This window comes from Felis catus, chromosome X, assembly GCF_018350175.1.
Source record: "Felis catus isolate Fca126 chromosome X, F.catus_Fca126_mat1.0, whole genome shotgun sequence".
Classification (NCBI taxonomy): domain Eukaryota; kingdom Metazoa; phylum Chordata; class Mammalia; order Carnivora; family Felidae; genus Felis; species Felis catus.
Window position 1 is genome coordinate 80918706 of NC_058386.1, and position 27177 is coordinate 80945882.

Genomic DNA, 27177 nt, shown 5'->3' on the forward strand with positions numbered 1-27177 from the left:
TTGGAAGGAATGGAAAAGTTGGGCATTTTGAAAAGAAAAAATGATAGGATTTGGTGATGAAATGAAGCATGAAGGACACAAGATGACTTTGAGATTTCTAGCTTGGGATAGTAAAGGAACCAGGAATATTGTGCCTGGAGGAAAAAAGATGAATATTTTGTGGTTCTTTTCAAATAATTGATAGATTGTCCCATGGAAAGAGCAGATCTCTATGTGACTTCAGAAGGCAGTATTAGATATAGGGCAGTATCTTTTTTTAATAAACTTTTTTCTTTTAGAGAGAATGTGTGTGCATGCCAGAGTGGGGTGGGGGACAGAGGGAGAGAGAGAATCTTAAGCGAGATCTCCATACTCGGCACGGAGCACAATGTGGGACTCGATCCTATGACCCTGGGATCATGACCTCAGCCGAAATCCAGAGTTGGTTGCTTAACCTACTGAGCCACCCAGGCACCTCACGGCAGTATCTCATTATAGGTAGAGGAAACTCAAAATGGAATAAAGGACTTTAAGAGGTAGTATATTTCCTGGTGTTAGAATGGGTCAAGCATAGGCTTAGTGGGTGTATCTACTGGGGATATTTATGTAGAGAAGGTTCGTATATAGGGTAGAGCTGTGCTTCTCAACCTTTTTTTTTTTTTAACCCATGTTCCTCTCATAAACATAAAAATCTCATGACTTTAATGTGGGGACTGCGTGGATTAGAATAAGTGAGTGGGGAATGAAAGGATTTAGTTTTCTGAATATGACATGGTAATATTTACTACCTTCTCAGATGTTTAAATCCTTGGTTGACACCAAAATTGAAATTAGGTGATTCCAAGGTCACTTTAAACTTGAACATATTTATAACCTGAATGCAAGGTGTCAGTTTCTTTAAAAAGTATTAATTGAACTGTTCTGTGAAGTGAGCATCCTATCTCTGGAGATATTCAAATAGTATCTAGGCCATTATTTGTTAAGGATATGTGCGAATGCTCTCCCCCTGTTGTTAAGGATATGTAATAAAGGTTTCCTGTATTAGGTTTGGGGATGATATGGATAGCTTTCAAATTTATAGATACTATGATTTATCCTCATTAATGCTCTGGGCACACTTCTGTCAAGACTGTATTTGTATGTATGGGGCGCCTGGGTGGCGCAGTCGGTTAAGCGTCCGACTTCAGCCAGGTCACGATCTCGCGGTCCGTGAGTTCGAGCCCCGCGTCAGGCTCTGGGCTGATGGCTCAGAGCCTGGAGCCTGTTTCTGATTCTGTGTCTCCCTCTCTCTCTGCCCCTCCCCCGTTCATGCTCTGTGTCTCTCTGTCCCAAAAATAAATAAACGTTGAAAAAAAAAAATTTAAAGACTGTATTTGTATGTAAATGAGACCCTGAGAAATCAAGGCAAAGCCTGAGAATGACTAGAATTGTTTGTTTTCCACAGTTACAGAAGGTAAGATAAAGTTTATGATTGTCAAAAAGGGAGTAAATTGTAGTTGTGACACAAGGTGAAATGGATGGGAAACTCATTTCTATAGCAACTTTAAAGGATATCTAAGGGGAGACAGCAAGGGGTGGGTGATACTTTATTTGAAGATGTAATATATGTTATAAATGAATGTAATTTAGAGAAACAAGAGTCTGTTCCTGGGCTGATAAGCTGGGGGCAGTCTTGTAGAGAAAATGGCAATATAAACTTGTACTTGGCATTCATCTGTCTCTTGGAGACTGATCAGGCTGGAGCAGCAGCTATTAGGTTCTGAATTAGATGCAGTCATCTCCACCGCCAAGCCTCTGGTTTTAATTTGTTCTCAACACTGTAGTGTGTCTGAATGGTTTTATGAATGATTTTTTTTTTGTTTTGATTCCTCAGTGTAGTGTTCTCCAGAGTTTGAAAGAACTATTGCAGAATTGGCTGTTGTGGCTTTCTACGGACATCCACATGAAACCTGTGATGGACAGTCCTCTGTGAGTTCTCTTACAACACTCCACAAGAGATGATCTGCATTAAAATGTTTGCAGATAGAGTTTAATAGTATGGCACGAGACCTTATTGTAAATACATAGTCATAGCTTTCTTAACAAAAATGTTTTTGTTTCTTTTCGCTTTTCTTCCCTGTAATCCTGTGAGGGAGGCTAAATTCTTCAAGTTCAATTGTATAAATCAGAAAGCAACCCCTAATCCTCTAAGTGACTTACAAGAGTTACTATAGCAAAACATTGGAGAGCTGATGTTAAAACTTGCATCTTTGGCTTCCATTCAGTTTAGCTCACTTTATAAAATATGTTCTTACTTACATGTAAAGTCAGTTCTGATGATGGTTAGGAAAATCTGTAATTTTTCTGTACAGTTTTGGTTTTGGTTTCTCTGATGTATTTTGGTTACGTACATTAATTTCTTTTCACTTTGAAATAAAAAAAAGAACCCCAGCTTTCCATTATGTTGATTATTGTTAAATGTGCCCTTTTTTACTCTTTCTACATAAAATCTTTGGCTTCTCCTATATTATCAGCCACATTATTTTTTAACATTAATTTTAAAAGCACTCTTATAGAAAATTGCAAACATATTCAAAAGGGCAGAAAATAGTACAGTGTTATCCTTATGTATGCATCATCCAGCTTTAACAGTTATCAGGTCATGATTAATTTTTTTTTTCTAATTTATAACACTCCTCATTTTCTTTTGTTCTAGGTTTTTTTTTTTTTAAGGAAAAAGCAAAACCCACACATCATTTCAACTGTTGAAAAATGATAGCAGTATAACACCAAAAAATTAATAGCTTTATTTTATCATCATTTAAAAAATTTTAATTGAAGTATAATTGACACACAACATTATATTAGTTTCAGGTGTATAACATAGTGATTTGACAATTCTATATATTATACAGTACTCACTACAATAAGTGTAGTTATGGGGCGCCTGGGGAGCTCAGTTGGTTAAGCATCCAACTCTTGATTTCGGCTCAGGTCATGATCTCATGGTTTGTGAGTTTGAGCTTCTGAATCAGGTTCTGTGCTGACGGTGCGAAGCCTGCTTGGGATTCTCTGTCTTTCCCTCTCTCTCTGCCCCTCCCCTGCTTATGCTGTCTTTCTCTCCCAAAATAAATAAATAAACTTAAAAGATAAGTGTAGTTACCATCTGTCACCCTACAAAGTTATTGCTATATTATTGACTATATTCCCTTTGCTATCTTTTCATCCCCATGACTTATTTTATAATAGAAAGTTTGTACCTATTAATCCCCTTCACCTGTTTTGCCCATCCCCCTGACCTCCATCTCTTCTGGCAGTCATCAGTTCTCTATGAGGCTTTTTCTGTTTGTTTGTTTTTTGTTTCTTTGTTTGTTTGTTTTGTTTTTCCACATCTAAGTGACATCATATGGTATTTGTCTTTCTTTGACTTATAAAATTAGTTAATATCTTCAAATATCTAATTAGCATTCAAATTCCTTACATTATCAGTCACAGTTTATTTAAGTATAGGGATCTCTTAGCTTCAGTTGCACGTGGTTAGTGGTTAGCTTGGTTAGATTAGCTCCTATTTTCCTATGTGTTCTTATACCTATAGTGATCTCCTCCTTTGAGAGGAACATGGTGAATAAAAGCTTGGGAGTTGCCTGGAAATTGTTTTCAGTTATTCATATTCATTGTTGTAGTGTGTCCATATATCACATATGTCTGGTAACTTTTAGAAAGAAATAGAATATTATGGGTAGTGAAAGTTTCTTGTAAGGCTGTGCTCCTCAAAGTGATGTCTGGGGACCAGTAGCATCAGCATCGCTGGAAACTTTTTAGAGATGCAAAGTCTCAGAATCTATCCTAGAACAACTGAAATATGCTCTGGATGTAGGGCCTAGTAATCTATGTTTTAACAAAAACCTTGATAATTTTGATGCTAGCTAAAGTTTGAGAACCACGATCATAAGGAAATTAAATGTTTAACCTCTTCAAACATCTCAGTTCTATTAAAGACACTGTGTTTGCATTTATAATCTTTCGCCAATTTGCAGTGTAAATCTTCAGGTAACCCGATAGAGGAGCCTTCCATTTCTATATTTTCTTTCAAAAATACTAAATTCCAAACAAAGAACCTCTTTTTGTTTTTTTAAAGATGTTTATTTATTTATATTTTGAGAGAGAGTGAGTTCGTGAGTGCGGGGGAGGGACAGAGAGAGTGGGAAGGCAGAGTCCAATGTGGGGCTTCATCCCAAAGACAATGAGATCATGGACCTGAGACAAAACCAGGAGTCTGATGCTCAACTGACCAAGCCACCCAGGCACTCCCCTAGGATCCTTTCTTTTGTTGTTGTTAAAAGGTGATTCTTTTATTTATCTATTTATTTTTAAATATGAAATTTATTGTCAAATTGGTTTCCATACAACACCCAGTGCTCATCCCAACAGGTGCCCTCCTCAATGCCCATCACCCACCCTCCCTTCCCTCCCACCACCCATCAACCCTTAGTTTGTTCTCAGTTTTTAAGAGTCTCTTATGGTTTGGCTCCCTCCCTCTCTAACCTTTTTTTTTTTTTCCTTCCCCTCCCCCATGGTTTTCTGTTGAGTTTCTCAGGATCCACATAAGAGTGAAAACATATGGTACCTGTCTTTCTCTGTATGACTTATTTCACTTAGCCTAAACTCTCCAATTCCATCCACGTTGCTACAAAAGGCCATCTTTCATTCTTTCTCATTGCCAAGTAGTATTCCATTGTGTATGTAAACCACAATTTCTTTATCCATTCATCAGTTGATGGACACTTAGGCTCTTTCCATAATTTGGCCATTATTGAAAGTGCTGCTATAAGCATTGGGGTACAAGTGCCCCTATGCATCAGCACTCCTGTATCCCTTGGGTAAATCCCTGGCAGTGCTATTGCTGGGTCATAGGGTAGATCTATTTTTAATCGTTTGAGGAACCACCACACTGTTTTCCAAAGTGGCTGCACCAGTTTTCATTCCCACCAACAGTGCAAGAGGGTTCCCGTTTCTCCACATCCTCGCCAGCATTTATAGTCTTCTGATCTGTTCATTTTAGCCACTCTGACTGACGTGAGGTGGTATCTGAGTGTGCTTTTGATTTGTATTTCCCTGATGAGGAGCAACATTGAGCATCCTTTCATGTGCCTGTTGGCCATCTGGATGTCTTCTTTAGAGAAGTGTCTACTCATGTTTTCTGCCCATTTCTTCACTGGATTATTTGTTTTTTGGGTGTGGAGTTTGGTGAGCTCTTTATAGATTTTGGATACTAGCCCTTTGTCTGATATGTCATTTGCAAATACCTTTTCCCATTCTGTCGGTTGCCTTTTAGTTTTGTTGCTTATTTCCTTTGCTGTGCAGAAGCTTTTTATCTTCATGAGGTCCCAATAGTTCATTTTTGCTTTTAATTCCCTTGCCTTTGGAGATGTATCAAGTAAGAAATTGCTGCAGCTGAGGTCAGAGAGGTCTTTTCCTGCTTTCTCCTCTAGGGTATTGATGGTTTCCTGTCTCACATTCAGGTCCTTTATCCATTTTGAGTTTATTTTTGTGAATGGTGCAAGAAATTGGTCTAGTTTCCTCCTTCTGCATGTTGCTGTCCAGTTCTCCCAGCACCATTTGTTAAAGAGACTGTCTTTTTTTCCACTGGATATTCTTTGCTGCTTTGTCAAAGATTAGTTGGCCATCCTTTTGTGGGTCTAATTCTGGGGTTTCTATTCTATTCCATTGGTCTATGTGTCTGCTTTTGTGCCAATACCATGCTGTCTTGATGATGACAGCTTTGTAGTAGAGGCTAAAGTCTGGGATTGTGATGCCTCCTGCTTTGGTCTTCTTCAAAATTGCTTTGGCTATTCGGGGTCTTTTGTGGTTCCACACAAATTTCAGGATTGCTTGTTCTAGCTTCAAGAAGAATGCTGGTGCAAGTTTGATTGGGATTGCATTGATGTGTAGATTGCTTTGGGTGGTATTGACATTTTAACAATATTCTTCCAATCCATGAGCACGGAATGTTTTTCCATTTCTTTATATCTTCTTCAATTTCCTTCATAAGCTTTCTATAGTTTTCAGCATACAGATCTTTTGCATCCTTGGTTAGGTTTATTCCTAGGTATTTTATGCTTCTTGGTGCAGTTGTGAATGGGATCAGTTTCTTTATTTGTCTTTCTGTTGTTTCATTATTAGTGTATAAGAATGCAACTGATTTCTGTACATTGATTTTGTATCCTGTGACTTTGCTGAATTCATGTATCAGTTCTAGCAGACTTTTGGTGGAGTCTATCAGGTTTTCCATGTATGATATCATGTCATCTGCAAAAAGTGAAAGCTTAACTTTATCTTTGCCAATTTTGATGCCTTTGATTTACTTTTGTTGTCTGATTGCTGATGCTAGCACTTCCCACACTATGTTAAACAACAGCAGTGATAGTGGACATCCCTGTCTTGTTCCTGATCTCAGGGAAAAAGCTCTCAGTTTTTCCCCATTGAGGATGATATTAGTTGTGGCCTTTTCATACATGGCTTTTATGATGTTTAAGTATGTTCCTCCTACCCCAACTTTCTCGAAGGTTTTATTAAGAAAGGATGCTGAACTTTGTCAAATGCTTTTTCTGCATCGATTGACAGGATCATATGGTTCTTATCTTTTCTTTTATTAATGTGATGTATCACATTGATTGATTTGTAAATGTTGAACCAGCCCTGCAGCCCAGGAATGAATCCCACTTGATCATGATGAATAATTCTTTTTATATGCTGTTGAATTCGATTTGCTAGTACCTTGTTGAGAATTTTTGCATCCATATTCATCAGGGATATTGGCCTGTAGTTCTCTTTTTTTGCTGGCTCTCTGTCTGGCTTGGGAATCAAAGTAATGCTGGCTTGATAGAATGAGTCTGGAAGTTTTCCTTCCCTTTCTATTTCTTGGAATAGCTTGAGAAGGATAGGTATTATCTCTGCTTTAAACGTCTGGTAAAACTCCCCTGGGAAGCCATCTGGTCCTGGACTCTTATTTTTTGGGAGATTTTTGATAACTGATTCAATTTCTTCACTGGTTATGGGTCTGTTCAAGTTTTCTATTTTTTCCTGTTTGAGTTTTGGAAGTGTGTGGGTGCTTAGGCATTTGTCCATTTTTTCCAGGTTGTCCAGTTTGTTGGCATGTAATTTTCATAGTATTCCCTGATAATTGCTTGTATTTCTGAGGGATTGGTTGTAATAATTCCATTTTCATTCATGATTTTATCTATTTGGGTCATCTCCCTTTTCTTTTTGAGAAGCCTGGCTAGAGGTTTATCAATTTTGTTTATTTTTTCAAAAAACCAACTCTTGGTTTCATTGATCTGCTCTACAGTTTTTTTAGGTTCTATATTGTTTATTTCTGCTCTGATCTTTATTATTTCTCTTCTTCTGCTGTGTTTGGGATGTCTTCGCTGTGCTGCTTCCAGTTCCTTTAGGTGTGCTGTTAGATTTTGTATTTAGGATTTTTCTTGTTTCTCGAGATAGGCCTGGATTGCAATGTATTTTCCTCTCAGGACTGCCTTCGCTGCATCCCAAAGCATTTGGATTGTTGTCTTTTCATTTTCATTTGTTTCCATATATTTTTTAATTTCTTGTCTAATTACCTGGTTGACCCATTCATTCTTCAGTAGGGTGTTCTTTAACCTCCATGCTTTTGGAGGTTTTCCAGACTTTTTCCTGTGGTTGATTTCAAGCTTCATGGCATTGTGGTCTGAAGGTATGCATGGTATGATCTCAATTTTTTTATACTTATGAAGGGCTGTTTTGTGCCCCAGTAGGTGATCTATCTTGGAGAATGTTCCATGTGCACTCGAGAAGAAAGTATATTCTGTTGCTTTGGGATGCAGAGTTCTAAATATATGTGTCAGGTACATCTGATCCAATGTATCATTCAGGGCTCTTGTTTCTTTATTGATCTTGTGTCTAGATGATCTATCCATTGTTGTAAGTGGAGTGTTAAAGTCCCCTTCAATTACCACATTCTTATCAATAAGGTTGCTTATGTTTGTGAGTAATTGTTTTATATATTTTGGGGCTCCTGTATTTGGCACATAGACATTTATACTTGTTAGCTCTTCCTGATGGATAGACCCTGTAATTATTATATAATGCCCTTTTTCATCTCTTGTTACAGCCTTTAATTTAAAGTCTAGTTTGTCTGATATAAGTATGGCTATTACAGCTTTCTTTTGACTTCCAAAAGCATGATAGATAGTTCTCCATCCCCTCACTTTCAATCTGAAGGTGTCCTCAGGTCTAAAATGAGTCTCTTGCAGTACAGCAAATAGATGGGCCTTGTTTTTTTTATCCATTCTGATACCCCACGTCTTTTTGTTGGAGCATTTAGTCCATTTACATTCAGTGTTATTACAGAAAGATATGGGTTTAGAGTCATTGTGATGTCTGTAGGTTTCATGCTTGTAGTGATGTTTCTGGTACTTTGTCTCACAGGGTCCCCCTTAGGATCTCTTGTAGGGCTGGTTTAGTGGTGATGAATTCCTTCAGTTTTTGTTTGTTTGGGAAGACCTTTGTCTCTCCTTCTATTCTAAATGACAGAGTTGTTGAATAAAGGATTCTCGGCTGCATATTTTTTCTTTTCATCACATTGAAGATTTCCTGTTATTCCTTTCTGGCCTGCCAAGTTTCAGTAGATAGATCCATCACTAGTCTTATAGGTCTCCCTTTATATGTTAGAGCGTGTTTATCCCTAGCTGCTTTCAGAATTTTCATCCTTGTATTTTGCCAGTTTCACTATGTGGTGCAGAAGATCTATTCAAGTTACGTCTGAAGGGAGTTCTCTTTTCCTCTTGGATTTCAATGCTTTTTTCCTTCCCCAGATCAGGGAAGTTCTCAGCTATGATTTGTTCAAGTACACCTTCAGCCCTTTTCTCTATCTCTTCCTCTTCTGGAATTCCTATGATACGGATATTGTTCCGTTTGATTGCATCACTTAGTTCTCTAATTCTTTCCTCATACTCCTGGATTTTTTTCTCTCTCTTTTTCTCAGCTTCCTCTTTGTCCATAATTTTATCTTCTAATTCACCTATTCTCTCCTCTGCCTCGTAAATCCAAGTGTGGTCACCTCCATTTTATTTTGCACCTCATTTATAGCATTTTTTAGCTCCTCATGACTAATTTCTTAGTCCCTTGATCTCTGTAGCAATAGATTCTCTGCTGTCCTCTATACTTTTTTCAAGCCCAGTGATTAATTTTATGACTAGTATTCTAAATTCTTGTTGCATTATATTGCTTAAATTGTTTTTGATCAATTTGTTAGCTGTCGCTATTTCCTAGAGTTTCTTTTGAAGCGAATTCTTCCGTTTTGTCATTCTGGATAGTCCTGGGGTGGCACGGAACTGCAGGGCACTTCCCTTGTGCTATTTGGAGTAACTTGTGTTGGTGGGTGGGGCTGCAGTCAGACCCAGTGTCTGTCCCCAACCCACCAATGGGGCCACAGTCAGACTGCTATGTACCTTATCTTCCCCTCTCCCAGGGGCAGGACTCACTGTGGAGTGGTGTGGCCCCTGTCTGGGCTACTTGCACACTGCCAGGCTTGTGGTGCTGCTCTGATGGGATCTGGCGTATTAGCCGTGGTGGATCGCAGGGTGCACAGGGGTGGGAGGGGCAGGCTTAGCTGGCTTTGCCGCTGGTGGTCCCCTGCAGGAGGTGCCCTGCAGCACTGGGAGGGAGGCAGGCAGACCCGTTGGAGGGATGGATCCAGAGGAGCACAGCATTGGGTGTTTGCGTGGTGCAAGCAATTTTGGTGCTGTGAACTGGTTCCCTTTGGGATTTTGGCTGGGGGATGGGAGAGGGAGATGGCGCTGTCCAGCACCTTTGTTCCCCACCGAGCTGAGCTCTGTCTTCCAGGGCTCAACACCTCTCCCTCCTGGCATCCTCTCACCCTCCCCGCTCTCTGAGAGCAGAGCTGTTGACTTATCAGTTCCAGATGTTAAGTCCCGCTGGCTGTCAGAACTCACACAGTCTGGTCCCTCCGCTTTTGCAAGCCAGACTCGGGGATTCCACCTTGCCGGGCGGGCTGCCCCTCCACCACCCTGGCTCCCTCCTGCAGTTCGTGTAGCATGCACTGCCTCTCCGCCCTTCGTACCCTCTTCCGTGGGCCCCTAGGATCCTTTTTAAACTAGTGTCATGAATTTCATCAGGGCAGTTAAAAAGGAGTTTTCTAAAAGTCTTAAACAAATGGACATAAGTGTAGATAACTTAAGTGTCATAATACCACTTGGCATTGTATAATATAGCTCTTATGCTCTCAGTAACTCCTTCTGTTTGGCAATATGGATATAATGCCATGTCCCTCTCATATGACCATATGCCACATGACTGTCAAAGAGGGAGTAAATTGTAGTTGTAGATCATAAGGAGGGAAGGGTAGGAAGCCATTCTCAGCAGTGGTTCTCCATTGGGCATTTTTGGTTGGCACTGTGAATGGGAAGAGGGTGCTACCATTATTTAGTGAGTGGTAGCCAAGGATGGTAAACATGTTGCTGTGTGTGGGGAGTAGGATGCAGTCCTGAACAGAATATTGTTTCATCTAAAGTGCCTCGGGGCGCCTGGGTGGCTCAGTTGGTTGGGCGGCCGACTTCGGCTCAGGTCACTATCTCACGGTCCGTGAGTTCAAGCCCCGCGTCCGGCTCTGGGCTGATGGCTCAGAACCTGGAGCCTTCTTCCAATTCTGTGTCTCCCTCTTTCTCTGCCCCTCCCCTGTTCATGCTCTGTCTCTCTCTGTCTCAAAAATAAATAAACGTTAAAAAAATTTTTTTTTAAGTGCCTCTGTGTCCTGTGGAGAAGCACTTCAAAGTGTGCTGTTGTGAGCAATCATCATTGCTCAAATTATTTCAGAAACATTTGCCAGGTGCTGCCAAAAATCATAGTTAAAATATAGTTTGCAAATAGCCAGTTGACAATATGGATGCCCACCTTTGTGAATGGTCTCCGGATCTTTCCCTGTTCACTCTGACACTGATCCATCAGTGGATGGTGGTAGAGTCATAATCATTTCTTAGGCTCTAAGACTATCTGCCGTTCTTTATTTCTTGTGCATAACCATTGTTGGCCACCTAGATCAGAGGGTAAAGGTATGAAATCACATTTGTAAGTCTTTTCCTAGTCCACTCAACAGTGGATTGAAGAACAGGGTGAGTGGATAGATGAATTGAACTTGTTATTCCCTTTTTTCTTGAGATTTATTTTTGTGATTTTTTTTTTTTTTTGAAGAGAGAGAGTGAATGCATGCACAAGGTCCGGGGGAGGGGGTGCCACAGTCAGTTAAGCTTTTGCCTTCAGCTCAGGTCATGATGTCATTGTTTTTGGGTTCGAGCCCCACATTGGGCTCTGTGTTGATGGCTCAGAGCCTGGAGCCTGCTTTGGATTCTGTGTCTCCCTCTCTCTCTCTGCTCCTCCCTGCTCAGGCTGTGTCTTTATCTCTCTTTCTCTCTCTCAAAGCTAACCAAACATTAAAAAAAAAATTTAAGTTAATATTTAAAAAAAAAGTGTGAGAGAGAGAGGTAGGGGCGGTGGGTGGGGGAGAGAGAGAGAGAGAGAGAGAGAGAGAGAGAAGTGAAATCAGGAGTCAGTGTTTAAGTGTGATTTAAAGAGACACAGTTTGGGGCACCCGGCTGGCTAAGTCAGTAGAGCATGCAACTCTTGGTCTCGGAGTTGTGACTTCAAGCCCCATGTTCGGTGTAGAGATTACTTAAAAATAAAATCTTAAAAAAAATAAAGACACACAGTTTATTGATTTGGGAAGGATATAATATAACCACATTTGGTTATTACTGGAAGAAAGATGCCAAAAATTATACTAATTCAGTTTTAGGATTGAATTGAATTCCAGTTAAAGTGAAATTAGTTTTAATAGCATTTCAACTCAGGAATTCAGGTAAAACTGAGTCTTGCTTTGTATACTTAGAAACTAATTTGCTGAATTCTGTGGTTCCTGGACATCTAAAGTCTGTCTGGAGCTTAATCTTTTTTCTCTGATGTTTACTAGTAGAGTAGTTGCTGGGCATGTTCTGTGAATTTATCTTAATGGTTCCCTGGAGCACTGTGTAGTTTTATGGTTAATCACTGTGGTTTAAAAAAAACCTCAATTATACATTGGAGCACAGATCATTTTCTGAAATCCTTAAAAAACTTTTTGCTGTATATTATTTAACTTTAGCTTGGAAATTGTGAAGACTTTTGCTAATGTGGGTCTGAGTGTCATGGTTTCTTATTGCAGGGATACCACTTTAGGTGGATCCATGAACACTGTGTCTGAACTGATTGACTACATAGGGTGGCTGTCCACTACTGCAATGCGCTTGGAAAGCAACAATACTTTCTTACTGCACTTTATTTTGGATTTCTATGAGAAGGTAGTACACATCCCATATTGTCTATTTTGATTTTTTGTGTTGGCTGTCTGCTTTACTGGTCTATTATTTAAATTTTATGTACAACTATTAAGTTGGACTGTGACTATGTTTAACACAGTTAAAATAAGCTTCTTATTTTGAAGTTCATGATTAGATTCTCACCTGAATAACTGATTTTCATAAAATGGAGAAACAAATGGTTTTGGTGAAAAGTTCAGGTACTGCTTTAATAGACATTCCCCTGAAGAATGCTGACCCTTGGCAGAAGTCTGTCTATAGCATCACTTTTTACTCATTCATTGTACATTCCAAACTCCTGGCAAAACCCAAAAAATACCCTGTTGTTTCTTCATATATCCACTTCTACCTTTCAAAACATCTATGATTATGGTCTTATATTTTGTAGTATTTGATGTGGACAAAACTATTATCCTGGAAGTACCTACTAATCTCAGTTTTCTTGGCTTCCTCCCTGCACTAATTGTCTTGTGCTATATATTTTAGAAGCATGCTCATTTTCCATGTTGATAGCTAACTAATATGATAAATCACTATTAATGGGATTAATACTCCCTTAAGGACTCCCTTCTCCTCTCTTCCCAACTTAAAGCCCTCTCCCCAGGAAAAAATGGAATATTTTAGTAATGACATTGTAGAAATAATCCTCTATGGCAAGTTTGATGTTTAGTCAGGTACATTTTTAAGCAGGCTGTGATTACCTATTCAATTTATGAATCAGGCAGACCCAAATCTGATGTTCTATTATTGCTTATTCTCTATTGATAAATCTTTGGGTGAACTTGATTGAGGGGTTCTGGGAAATAATTTGTATACTGATGTTATCATTCTTCCCAAAAGGTATGTGACATATATGTAAATTATAACCTTCCACTAGTGGTATTGTTTCCTCCGGGGATCTTCTATCCTGCTCTCCTCAGCCTAGATTCCAGTATCCTGAACCAGCTGTGTTATATCATGGACAGGTACAAAACATTTTTACTGTTTTATATAAATTAACACATCATACTTCTATCTTTGTTTTTCAACTATACAATAAATTATAATTTATACCCTGTAATATATTGTATACAATAAAATATTAAAGACAATAAAACTATTTTTATTTCCTGCCAGAACCTATTGAAATAGGAAACATGTCTTTCTTTTGGTAATGACCTTCTGATATGGGACTATTTTAACTGTGTTTTTGAAATGTCACCATGGGGGATATGGTTTTAAAAAATTCATAGTTAATGGTAATAAAAGGCACAGCATGAATAATATAGTCAGTGATATTGTAATAGCATTGTATGGTGACAGCTACAGTGGTAGACATAGCATAATGTGTATACTTGTCAAATCACTGTGTGGTACATTTGAAACTAATGTAACATTGTGTGTCAGCCACACTCAAATTTTAAAAATTTAAAAAAAAAACATTCTTAGTTAACAAATCTTTTGTGCAGTGGTACTGGTGCCCTCAGCATTGTCCATTCTCATTGCTGTGTCCTAAAGAAAAATTAGTTAGTTGCTGACAACTAGTTTAGTTCTATGTAGTATCTCTGGTAAAAAGAACATTTTTAGGGCACTTGGGTGGCTCAGTTGGTTAAGCGTCCAGCTCTTGATTTTGGCTAAGGTCATGATCTCACTGTTTGTGAGTTGAAGCCCCACATCAGGCTCTGTGCTGACAGTGTGGAGCCTGCTTGGGATTCTCTCTCTTCCCTCTCTCTCTGCCCCTACCCTGCTTTCTATCTCTTTCAAAATAAATAAATAAACTTTAAAAGAAGTGAACATTTTCTGGTAGATGAGGGGAGCTATTGCCAATTTTATGAAACTGTAAGAGGAGTTTCTGATCCCCTCTAATTCTTTCACTTACAGACTGAAATTACTCTTTTTATTTTTTAAATGTTTATTTATTTTGAGAGAGAGCACGCATGTGAGCAAGGGAGGGGTGGAGAGAGAGGTAGAGAATCCCAAGCAGGCTCTGGCCCTTCAGTGCAGAGCCTGATGTGGGGCTTGATCCCACGAACTGTGAGGTCATGACCTGAGCTGAAATCAATAGTCGGACGCTTAACCGACTGAGCCACCCAGGTGCCCCTGAAATTACTCTTTTAGTTCACAATTGTCGTAGACCCCTTTGGCATAACTTTAAGGATTATACCAAGGTTAGAATGTTTATAAACTAATTAGTAATTGTTCCCAGGCAAGAAAAAAATAAATTTATAAGTTTCCCGTTTATCCTTTCTACTGTACCTTTTTTCTACATTAAGAGAACATGTTTTATATTAGTGACTGCTCTTGAGCCTCTATTAATTTTTTATAGTGAAACATTAAAAGTATTTCCTTCATTGGTTTTTCTTTTTTATTCAGGCAGCTAAAATTTACATATAGTTAAGTGCATCTCTTAAATGTACAACTCAATATTTGAGCCTCTATTAACTTTTATCTTTAAGAGGAGTGTAGCACAGAATAAAAACCTTAACTAGGCAGCTGGTTATTTGTGTATGTCACATCTGCATATATTTACATTTAAAATGGACACTTTTGGGGTGCCTGGGTGGATCAGTTGGTTAAGCGGCTGACTTTGGCTCAAGTCATGACCTCATGGTTCATGGGTTTGAACCCCACGTCAGGCTCCATGCTGACAGCTCAGAGCCTGGAGCCTGCTTTGGATTCTGTGTCTCCCTCTCTCTCTGCTTCTTCCCCATTCACGCTCTGTCTCTCTCTCAAAAATAAATAAACATTAAAAAAATTTTAATGTACACCTTTATGTTTACACATTTCAAAAGCATTCAATGTTCAAAATTTCATTCTGTTCTCCATTTTAGGTATCGTAAAAATTTGACTGCTGCAAAGAAAAATGAGCTGGTACAAAAGGTATAGATGACAAAGCTCTGTATTAAATCACCATTGTTGAAAAATTGAGTTTGGATGTATATGATCTATTGGGAATAAGAAGGAAAGGAAGAAAAGATTATAATGAGAATATTTCTTTTCTTTCTCAACAGACAAAATCAGAGTTCAATTTCAGCACCAAGACCTATAAAGAATTTAATCACTATTTGACAGTGATGGTTGGTTGCCTGTGGACATCCAAACCTTTCCAGAAAGGATTGTATATTGACCATGAAGTCATAGAAAAAGCTGGAGTAGCAGAGTATAAAAGCAGTTTAAATTTAGTTCATCACCCAGCTCTATTGAGTTATACAGTTTCCTTTCTGCTCCAGGTAAGGACGTTTAAAGGATTTTTAGATTTTATATAGGAGTGCTATAATGGCAGAAATAGGAAATGCAATAAATTGTGTCTGAATTGTAAGACGTGTTCATTCATTCCTTTTTTGGTGTCAGCTCGATTTTTGGACATTGTGCTAGGTTCTGGAGGTTCAAAGTTAATTTAAGTAAGTTTCTATCCTCCCAAGGAGGATTATCCTCCAGGCTTGGGCTTGTGGCAAAGACAGACTTGTAAACATTATTACAATATAGTGAGGTGAAATGAGAAAAAGGTACCGTTGTGAGAAAGATGGGGGAGTGATTGTTAGTTCAGTTCTACTTGGGTAGAGATGGTACCAGGTAAGAAATGGCTGTGAAGAAGTGGAAACTCTCATAAAATCCTTCTAGACAAGATGGAAAATGTAGGCTACACTAAAGACTGCTGATTTGATGGCTGTCACTGTGCTGGCAGGGAGGGGGTCCAGTCTTCTTAGGACTTTATCAGCCTTGTCATTTTCACCACTATCAGTGACTTGAATTCAAATGGTGTGCATATCAAATGTGTAAATGACACAATATGATGGGATTACAGATACACTGATAGAATTTAAATTCAGAATTCCCTTAACAGATTGGAACACTGAGAAATCTAATAAGATGGAAAAGAAATGTACAGGAGGGGGGAGATATTTATTGAATAAATGCTTAATATATGCATGTAATGAATCAGGCAATGTGGTAAACAAGACACATCTGGGTGTTGTCCTCAGTGTTTGCAGTCTAGATAGGGTGGTGGTCATTAAATAGACATCTTAGAATAAAGAATGATGAGTAATACAGGGAAAGTACAGAGGACATTGAAAAAAATATACAGGGGTACTAACCCAGTTCAGGCTTTACAGAAGTGGTGCCAGTCAGAGCTTTGAGTGATGAGCATGATCTTGCCAAGATGGAGAAGTATTTGAAGAAAAATGCAAAGATAGATAAGGGGTCAGTAGACTTTTTCCATTAGAGGCCCAGATTGTAAATATTTTAGGCTTTGCAGGCCATGTTGTCTCAATCAAGACTACTCAGCCTTGTCATTGTAGCATGAAAGTAGCAATAGACAGTAGGTAAACAAATGGGCTGAGTTGTGTTCTAATGAAAATTTATTTACAGAAACAGGCATTGGGTTGGATGTGAGACCTGGGCCGTGGTTTGCTGACCCCTCTTTTAGAGCTTACCACGTTTGGGGAACTTAAGTAGAATTGTAGGGCTTGAGCAGGGATTCTCCCTTAACTGAGAAGAAGTACCCAGGGTGCTTTTCTAAAGTATACATCCTTGATGCTCCCACCCTGAGATTCTGATCTAATAACAATGTGGTGACATCCAGAATCTGCTTTTTTAATATAATTGTTGTGATATACAACCAGGGTTGAGAACCACTAGTTTAGACTGTAGCATTATAGGATATGAGGTTTTGAAGTGTAGTCAAGGACCAGATGGTGAAAAAAATTAGTATGTAGGCCTTCAGAAACATATTGAATGATTTCAGTATTTGAATTAAAATTATATTTTTAAGTACATAGAGGGATTTCAGAGGTGTATAGTTTAGTGATTTTCTGATATTCGTTCTTCTCTTTCTGTTTTTCTCATCTTCATAATAATTTGTCTGATTTATATATATATATATATATATATATATATAAACTTGTTTCAAATTCATAGTATTTATATTACTATTAATAATGAGACTACTGGATGAAATTTGAAATAATTTTAGTTCTTTTTGCTTCTGGACTAAATCCTACTAAAACTGTACAGAGCATGTACTGTATTTTATATACATTTAGGTATATTTGTTTCAGTTTCTTTTCATGCTTTAGAGGTTACTTTTAACATAGAATATGTAAAACATTTACCTAGTTCCAAACCTAAACTGTAGAAATGTCTCTTCCATCCTCGTCTCCTTCTTCTTCTCTCTTCTTTGTCTTTAGGTAGCCATTTTTATTGCTTCTTGTTTTAACCATCCAGTGTTTCCTTTCTTTAACTTAGTAAACATTGTTTTATAATCTGTCTGATAATTCCAGTATCAGAAGTGTTTGTGTGTACTGCTTGCCTCCTTTTTCTGCTGCTTCTTCCTCATATTGCTTAATTTCTTTGTGTGTCTGGTTATCTTTGGCCATGTGCTGGATACCTGGAATATTATCTGTAGAAGGAATCAGATTAGAGTGAGATCTTCCTGTAGAGAGAACTTTCATTTACTTCCATAGATACCTAGGAGTGCTCTTTGTCTGGGACTACCCTAATCCAAGTACTATGCCTAAGGTTCCGTTGATCATAGGTGGATAGACCAGCCTTTGAGAAGGCGAATTTACTTCTGATAAACTCTTACCTTGAAGGTATAGCCTTTTGGGTCTCTAGTTTAAATTGGGGGTTGGGTTATAAGACTTCCTACTTTGGCAGAACCTGTGCTTTGACTTTTGTTACCTTTGCCCTTTGAAGCTGTGGAAGAAAAGCCAAGAGCGACTTTGAGAATGAGGTTTACCCATCTGGCTTCTCACGTTCTAGATACTGGCTTACCTTTCCATAGATTTTGGCATTCCTTACCATAATATTAGGTCTTTGTTACTTTTTTTTACAAAACTTTTTTCATGTTGTATATTTCAAACATACACAAGTAGAGAGAATAGTAAAATAAATCCCCACATACCCATCACCCAGTTCAGTCTCTACTCCCAACCGGTTTTAACCCTCTCACCCCACCCAGTTACTTTGAAGCAAATACCAAATGTTATACAATTTTGCTGTAAATACTTCATTATATACCTCTAAAAGATAGGGCACTTTAAAAAAATTAGTCTTTTTAAAACAGCTTTATTAAGATATAATTCAAATACAGTATAATCCACACATTTAAAGTATGCAGTTCAATGGCTTTTAGATTATTCACAGAGCTTTGCCTTCATGACAATATATTTTATAATATTTTTATTATCCTGGAAAGAAAATCTACACCCCTTAGCTGTCACTTCTGTCTCCCCATTCCCTGCCCCCATCCTAGGCAAATACTAATCTATTTTTATATCTATGTAGATTCACTTATTCTGGAATTTCATAAAAATAAACTCATAAAATATATGTTATTTTGTGACTGGTTTCTTTTACTTAGCATAATGTTTTCAAGGTTTATCTATGGCATAGCATGTATCAGTATTTCATTTGTTTTTATTGCCAGATAATATATTTTTGGGGCAGATATATTTCATTTTGCTTATCCATTAGTTGATGGACTTTTGGGTTATTTCCACTTTTTAGCTATTGTGAATGATGTTTCTATAAGGATTTGTATACAAGGTTTTGTGTGAACATGTTTTCATTTCTCTTGGGGATATAATTAGAGGTGGGAACGCTGGATTATATGGTATAATCCATGTTTAATTATTGGAGGAACTTCCAGACTGTTTTTGAAAGTAGCTGTACCGTTTTGCATTTGTACCAACAGTGTGTGAGGGTTCTGTTTTCCCCATATCTTCCCCAAGACTTGTTATTCTTTTTTTTATTCTAGCCATCCTAGAGGGTGTGATACAGTACCATATTGTGGTTTCAGTTTTTATTTCCCTGATAGCTCTTTATGTTCAGCACCTTTTTATGTGCTTATTGCCCATTGCCCATTATATATTTTCTTTGGAAAATTTGCCCATTTTGCCCATTTTTTAAAGTTTATTTATTTTGAGAGAAAGAGAGAATGAGCAAGTGAAGGGCAGAGAGAGAGGGGGACAGATGATGTGCAGCGGGATCTGTGCTGACAGCAGAGAGCGAGATGCAGGGCTCGAACTCAAGAACCATGAGATCATGACCTAAGCCAAAATCAAGAGTCAGACCATTTTTTGGTTTACTTTTACTTTAAATTAGTTTATTCTGGGGGTGCCTGGGTGGCTCAGTTAAACGTGTGACTTCGGCTTAGGTCATGATCTCCCGGTCTGTGGGTTCAAGCCCTGCAAAGGTCACTGTGCTGACAGCTCAGAGCCTGGAGCGTGCTTCAGATTCTGGGTTTCCCTCTTTCTCTGCCCCTCCCCCACTTGTGCTCTGTCTCTCTCTCTCAAAGATAAATGAACATTTAGAAAAATAAAAAATAAATTACTTTATTTTTAATGTATTTGTTTTATTGTTATTGACTCATTGAGAATCATTTCTATATTCTAGATTACTTATCAGAGAAATGATTTATAAAAGTTTTCTATTCTGTGAGTTGTCTTTTCATTGTTGCTATCTTTTGAAGGACAAAAGTTTTTAATTTTGTTGAACTTTTAATTTATGAATTTTTTTCCTTTATCATTTGTGCTTTTGAAAAATGACTTTGTATGTCCTTGTCTCCCCAGCACCTGGCAACCACCATTCTGCTCTCAATTTCTAGGAGTATGTTTGTTTATTTATTTATATGTTTATTTTTGAGAGAGAGTTAGCACGAGTGGGGGAGGTGCAGAGAGAGAAAGGGAAACCGAGCATCTGAAGCGGGCTCCACACTGGCAGCAGAGAGATCATGACCTGATCCAAAGTTGGATGCTCAACCAACTGAGCCCCCCGGGTGTCCCAAGTTTGATTATTTTAGATTCACCATATAAGTGGTACCATGTAATATTTGTCCTTCTGTGTTTAGCTTATTTCACCTAGCATAATTTCCTTCAGGTTTATCCATGTTGTCATAAATGGCAGGATTTCTTCCTTTTTTTAATTAAAAAATTTTTATAGATTTTTTAATTTTTAATTTTTCTTTCTATAATTTATTTGTTTTTTTAAATTTATACCCAAGTTAGTTAACACATGGTGCCGCAATGATTTCAGGAGTAGATTCCTTAAGCCCCTCCCTTTCCCATTTAGCCAATCCCTCCCGCACAACCCCTCCAGCAACCCTCTGTTCTCTATATTTAAGAGTCTCGTGTTTTGTCCCCCTCCCTGTTTTTATATTATTTTTGCTTCCCTTCCCTTATGCTCATCTGTTTTGTATCTTAAAGTCCTCATATGAGTGAAGTCATATGATATTTGTCTTTCTGTGACTGGCTAATTTTGCTTAGCATAATACCCTCTAGTTCCATCCATGTAGGTGCAAATGGCGAGATTTCATTCTTTTTGATTGCCAGGTAATACTCCATTGTATATATATACCACATCTTCTTTATCTGTATATATACCACATCTTCTTTATCCATTCATCCATTGATGGACATTTGGGCTCTTTCCATACTTTGGCTATTGTTGATAGTGCTGCTATAAACATTGGGGTGCATGTGCCCCTTTGAAACAGCTTACGTATCCCTTGGATAAATACCTAGTGGTGCAATTGCTGGGTTGTAGGCTAGTTCTATTTTCAATTTTTTGAGGAATTTCTATACTGTTTTCCAGAGTGGCCGCACCAGTTTGCATTCCCACCAGCAGTGCAAAAGATCCTCTTTCTCTACATCCTCGCCAACATCTGTTGTTGCCTGAGTTGTTAATGTTAGCCATTCTGACAGGTGTGAGGTGGTATCTCATTGTGGTTTTGATTTGTATTTCCCTGATGATGAGTGATGTTGAGCATTTTTTCATGTGTCGGTTGGTCATCTGGATGTCTTTGGAGAAGTGTCTATTCATGTTTTTTGCCCATTTCTTCACTGGCTTATTTGTTTTTTGGGTGTTGAGTTGAGTAAATTCTTTATAAATTTTGGATACTAACCCTTTATCTGATAGGTCATTTGTAAATATCTTCTCCCATTCTGTCACTTGCCGTTTAGTTTTGCTGATTGTTTCCTTCGCTGTGCAGAAGGTTTTTATTTTGATGAAGTCCCAGTAGTTTGTTTTTGCTTTGGTTTTCCTCACTGCCGGAGACGTGTTGAGTAAGAAGTTGCTGCAGCCAAGGTCAAAGAGGTTTTTGCCAGTTTTTTCCTCTAGGATTTTGATGTCGTCCTGTCTTACATTTAGGTCTTTCATCCATTTTGAGTTTGTTTTTGTAAGTGGTGTAAGGTAGGGGTCCAATTTCATTCTTTTGCATATGGATACCCAGTTTTCCCAGCACCATTTATTGGAGAGACTCTCCTTTCCCAAGTGTGTATTCTTGGCACCCTTGTAATTTCTGAGCTCTGTTCTGTTCCATTTGTTTGTGTCTGTTTTTATACAAGTACCATATTGTTTTGATTACTGAAGCTTTGCTATATATTTTGAAATCAGGAAGTATGATTTCTCTAGCTTTGTTATTCTTGCTGAAAATTCTTTTGACTATTCAGGGTCTTTTATAGTTCTCTATGAATTTCATAGTTTTTTTTTTTTTTCTTTCTGTAAAGAATGCCATTAGGATTTTGGTAGGGATTGCATTGAATCTTTTTTTTTTTTTTTAATTTTTTTTTCAACGTTTATTTATTTTTGGGACAGAGAGAGACAGAGCATGAATGGGGGAGGGGCAGAGAGAGAGGGAGACACAGAATCGGAAACAGGCTCCAGGCTCTGAGCCATCAGCCCAGAGCCGGACGCGGGGCTCGAACTCACGGACCGCGAGATCGTGACCTGGCTGAAGTCAGACGCTCAACCGACTGCGCCACCCAGGCGCCCCTGAATCTTTGAATCTGTATGTTACTTTGGCTAGTATGTATATTTTACCAATATTCTCAGAATCCGTGAACACAGGATGTCTTTCAAACATTTTTACATATATTTTCATTTCTTATATTGGTGTTTTATAGTTTCTCAGTGTATAAGTCTTTCATATCCTTTGGTTAAGTTTATTCCTAAATATTTCATTCTTTTGAAAACTATTATAAATAGGATTTTCTTAATTTCCTTTTTGGATAATTGGTTGTTAGTGTATTGTTTGTGCTTTTGATGTCATAGCTCAAAAATCACTGCCTAACCCAAGATCATGAATTTATTCCCATGTTTTGTGTATGAGTTTTATAATTTTAGCTCTTATATTTAGATTTTTTAGATTAAAAATTGTGATTTTTTTTTGAGATTAAAAAATTGTGTTAATTTTTGCATAGGATGTGATATAGGTATCTAACTCTATTTTTAGGCATGTGGCGCTTCAGTTTTCCTAACACCATTTGTTGAAAAGACTTCCTTTCCTTTAAAATTTTTTTAACATTTATTTATTATTGAGAGACAGGGCATGAGCATGAGAGGTGCAGAGAGAGAGAGAGAGAGACAGAATCTGAAGCAGGTTACAGTTTACAAAATGTTACATTAGTTTCAGTTGTACAACATAGTGATTCAGTCTTTCTATACATTATGCTATGCTCATCACAAGTGTTGCTACCATGTGTCACCATATAATGCTGTACCTTTTATTTCCATGACTTAATTCATTTGATAACTGGAAGCCTGTATATCCCACTCCCCACCACTCATTTTGCTTATCCCTCATACTCCCCCTTCCTTCTGGCAGCCATCAGTTCTCTGTATTTATAGGTCTAATTCTGCTTTTTGTTTGTTTGTTTGTTCATTTGTTTAGTTTTTTAGATTCAATATGAGTGAAATATGGTATTTGTTTTTCTCAGTCTGACTTATTTAATTTAGCATAATATGCTCTAGATCCACCCATGTCTGTTTGCTCTTTGATGGATATTTGGATTACTTTCCACTTTTGGCTCTTGAAAATAATGCTGCTATGAACATGGCTATAAAATTGTATGTTCAAGTCCTTGCTTTCAGTTCTTTTGGGTATATAGCCAGAAGTGGAATTGCTGGATCATATGGTAATTCTATTTATATTTTTTTGAAGAAACGCTGTGTTTTCCGTAGGTGTTTCCATATTAATTTTATATTCATACCAGCAGGGCACATGGGTTCCAATTTCTCCATGTCCTCACCAACACTTCTTATTTTCCCTTTTTTCTTTAATAGCCATCCTATGAATGTGAAGTGGTACCTCATTGTGGTTTTGATTCTCATTTCCCTAATGATTAGTATCTAGAGCATCTTATCCTGTGTTCATTGGTCATCTGTATATCTTCTTTGGAGGAATGTCTATTCAAGTCCCTTGCCCATTTTTTCAAATCAAGTTATTTATTTTTTTGTTGTTGAGTTGTATGAGTTCTTTATATAAAAAGTCTGGGGGTGCCTGAGTGGCTCAATTGGTTAAACATCTGGCTCTTGATCTCAGCTCAGGTCATGATCTCATGGCCTGTGATATTGAGCTCTGTGTCAGGCTCTGCACTGACAGCATGGAGCTTGCTTGGGATTCTCACTCTCTCTCTCTCTCTGCCCCTGCCCCCACTCATATCACATGCTGTCTTTCTCAAAATAAATAAACTTTTAAAAAAGGTAATAAAAATTAAAAATCTGGATATTTACCCCTTATCAGATAAATGATTTACAAAATATCTCCCCATTCTATAGGTTGCCTTTTCATTCTTTTAATTGTGCCTGTTAATATATAGAAGTTTTCAAGTTTAAGGTAGCCCCATTTGCCTTTTTTTCTGTTTTTGCTTTTGTTGCCTGTACTTTCAGTGTCATATCCAAGACATCATTGCATAATCCATTGTCATAAAGCTTTCCTCCTATGTCTTCTTCTAGGGATTTTATAGTTTTAAGTCTTATGTGTAGGTTTATAATTCATTTTGAATTAATTATTGTATATGGTATAGAGTAAGTGGTCACCTCTATTCTTCTGCTTGTGTATATCTGGTTTTCCCAGCACTATTTGTTGGAGAGACTGTTCTTTCCCCTTTAAATGATTTTGAAACCTTTTTCAAAGATAATTTGACCATATTCTACATGAGGGTTTATTTCTCAGCTCTCTGTTCTGTTCCACTGGTATATAGGTCTGTCTTCATGCCAGTACCATACTGTTTTAATTACTGTAACTTTGGAGTAAGTTTTGGAATTAGGAAGTCTGAGACTCCTATGGGTCCACTTAAATGCAGAATTTTTTTCTTTCTCTTTTTTTCTTTTTTTAATTAAAAAAATTTAACATTTATTTATTCTTGAGAGAGAGAACCTGAGTGGGGGAGAGGCAGAGAGAGGGAGACAGAAGATCCAAAGCAGGTTCTGCTCTGTGAACACAGAGCCCACTCCAACCCACGACTGTGAGATCATGACCTGAGCTGAAACCAAGAGTTTGGTTCAGCTGAGCCACCCAGGCACCCCCTTTTTTTTTCAATAACAGTACAGTACTGTAAATGTATTTTCCTGATGGTTTTCTTAATAACATTTTTTCTCTAGCTTACTCTATTGTAAGAATACAATATATAATGTGTATAAAATATGTGTTAATTGACATGTTATTGGTAAGACTTCAGGTCAACAGTATACTATTAGTAGTTAAGTTTTTGGGGAGTCAAAGTTATACACAGAGTTTTTGACTGTGCCAGGGTTGGCACTCCTAACCCCCTGTATTCAAGGGTCATCTGTAATTTGTTTTTGCTTTGAGTTTAGTTTGCCTTCCTGTTTCTAGTTTTTTAAGGCAGTAGTTTAGATTATTGAATTGAAATCTTCCTTCATTCTTTTTTTAAGTTTATTTATTTTGAGAGAGAGAGAGTGCAAGTGGAGGAGGAGCAGAGAGAGAGAGAGGGAGAGAATCCCAAGCAGGTTCCACACAGCCAGTGCAGAGCCCAGTGTGGGGCTGGATCCCACAAACTGCGAGAGATCATGGCCTAAGCTGAAGTCAGACACTTAATTGACTGAGCCACCCAGGTGCCCCTCCTTCATTCTTAATGTAGGTATTTACAGCCCTGACCTTTCAGCCACACTCACATAGGAAAGATCAGGTCACATGCCCCAGACACTTGCTGTTCTTACAGAATTTTAGTAGATTTTCTTGAATAAATATTGTTATATTTGTACATTAATATATCCTTAGGACAATTTCCAGATACTGTAAGTGCTGGGTTTTTAAAAATGGTCTTTGCCAAATTTTCTCATTTTCTGGGGAGTGTGTCCATAGAACTCATGATCTTCTCCTGGGAGTGAAACTCCATATGGACACTTTTTATCATAAAGCACCCACATTCAATTTCTTGAATATCCTTCTAGAGATATATTGTATATTTCTGTGTAAATGATCTTTTACAACATTATATACGATATCTACTGCCTCTTGAATTTTTGACTCAATATCTTGGCTTTGTTTCATTTTTGTATGCAAAGGGCTGCCTCATTCTTTTTGTTGTCTCCATAGTATTCCATCATATGAATCTATATTAAAGTTAAGCATGTAAGTTGTAAGTTGAGCATTTAAGTTGTTTCTAGTTCTGTTTTGAAATTATACTCTAATGAATATTCTTTTTTTAATTTTTAAAATTTATTTTTGAGAGAGACAAAGATTGACTGTGGGAGGGGCAGAGAGAGAGGGAGAGAGAGAGAATCCCAAGCAGGCTCCACACTGTCAACACAGGGCCTTATGCGGGGCTTGAACCCACGAACTGTGAGATCATGACCTGAGCTGAAACCAAGAGTCAGATGCTTAACTGACTAAGCCACCCAGGTGTCCCTCTAATGAATATTCTTAAACCATATACATCATTTCATACATATACAAGTGTGTCTGGATAAAATTGCTCTCAAGTGGAATTGTTCTCAAAGGTTATGTCTTTTTAATTTTGTTGGGTGTTGTTAAATTCCTTTCAGTAGAATTCATACAGATTTACATTACTGCTAACCATGAATGGTTGTTGGTTTCTCCATACCCAGTCAATAATGTTGCACCCAGTTCTTATTTGGCAAAGCATGTAATAAACCATAGATAAAGTAGAAATGATTTTCATAAGTCAAATAATTTTTTCTTCTAGACCGTGTGTGTTATAAAATTCAGTCTCTAAAGTAGTAAATATTATCAACTAGAACATAGGTGAGCAAACTCATTTTGAAAGATCAGGAATTGATACATTCTTTTAAAGCAGAAAACAGTTTTTAAAATGTTTATTAAGGAAGGTTGGTTCTGACTAGAAGATTTAAATTCTAGTGGCATAGAGCACATTTGGCAAAATGTGAAACTGCCAGTTTTTAAAAAAATTTTTTTTAATGTTTATTTATTTCTGAGACAAAGAGAGACAGAGCATGAGTGGGGGAGGGGCAGAGAGAGAGGAAGACACAGAATCTGAAGCAGGCTCCAGGCTCTGAGCTGTCAGCACAGAGCCTGACGCGGGGCTGGAACTCACAGACTGCGAGATCATGACCTGAGCTGAAGTCGGACGCTCAACCGACTGAGCCACCCAGGCGCCCCTGAAACTGCCAGTTTTTAAACTGATGATGTTTCTATATGGTTCTGAAAGTACTAGGCTCTAATGTCAATTTTTGTTTTAAAAAGAGCGCCTTTTTGAGCCCTTGTCACCAACTAACTGTTCATTATCTAAGTATCTTACCTTTGAGATGGTAAAAATAACCTCTGATACCATGGTAGTATGATTTGATTCTGACATTTTGATTTTACTGAATTTTAACATTGTTAATGTTTCAAATTAGTCAGCTTTTTAGAGATAATTTAGTAAATATAATTTGACCAATCAGTTCTCAGTGTCAAAGAGCTCTGTTCACTTAATGAGTCAAAATATTTTCAACATTTGTAGAGCCTTCATTTCAGGCAGTTCTGAAGCTCTACATTTTATTATCATAATTACCTTTGAATCAATCGTTGTTTCTTTATTCATTCAACAAATATTTATTTTGTGTTTAC

The 27177-nt window shown here is 37.7% G+C and overlaps 2 protein-coding genes across 3 annotated transcripts in view; both read left to right on the forward strand.

Moving 5' to 3' along the window:
• The window catches only part of CENPI (centromere protein I), a 79466-nt gene that overhangs the window by 48093 nt on the left and 4196 nt on the right, over positions 1–27177 (forward strand). For both annotated transcript variants that reach the window (XM_045050563.1, XM_019824070.2), the window contains exons 15-19: positions 1853–1947; positions 12212–12347; positions 13206–13330; positions 15176–15224; positions 15356–15574. In XM_045050563.1, coding sequence (XP_044906498.1) covers positions 1853–1947; positions 12212–12347; positions 13206–13330; positions 15176–15224; positions 15356–15574 — 624 coding nt within the window. The remainder of the gene's footprint in view (positions 1–1852; positions 1948–12211; positions 12348–13205; positions 13331–15175; positions 15225–15355; positions 15575–27177) is intronic.
• The window catches only part of DRP2 (dystrophin related protein 2), a 100192-nt gene continuing 88484 nt past the window's right edge, over positions 15470–27177 (forward strand). Inside the window, exon 1 of the mRNA XM_019824066.3 lies at positions 15470–15574. The gene's annotated coding sequence lies outside the window, so the exon portion shown is untranslated. The remainder of the gene's footprint in view (positions 15575–27177) is intronic.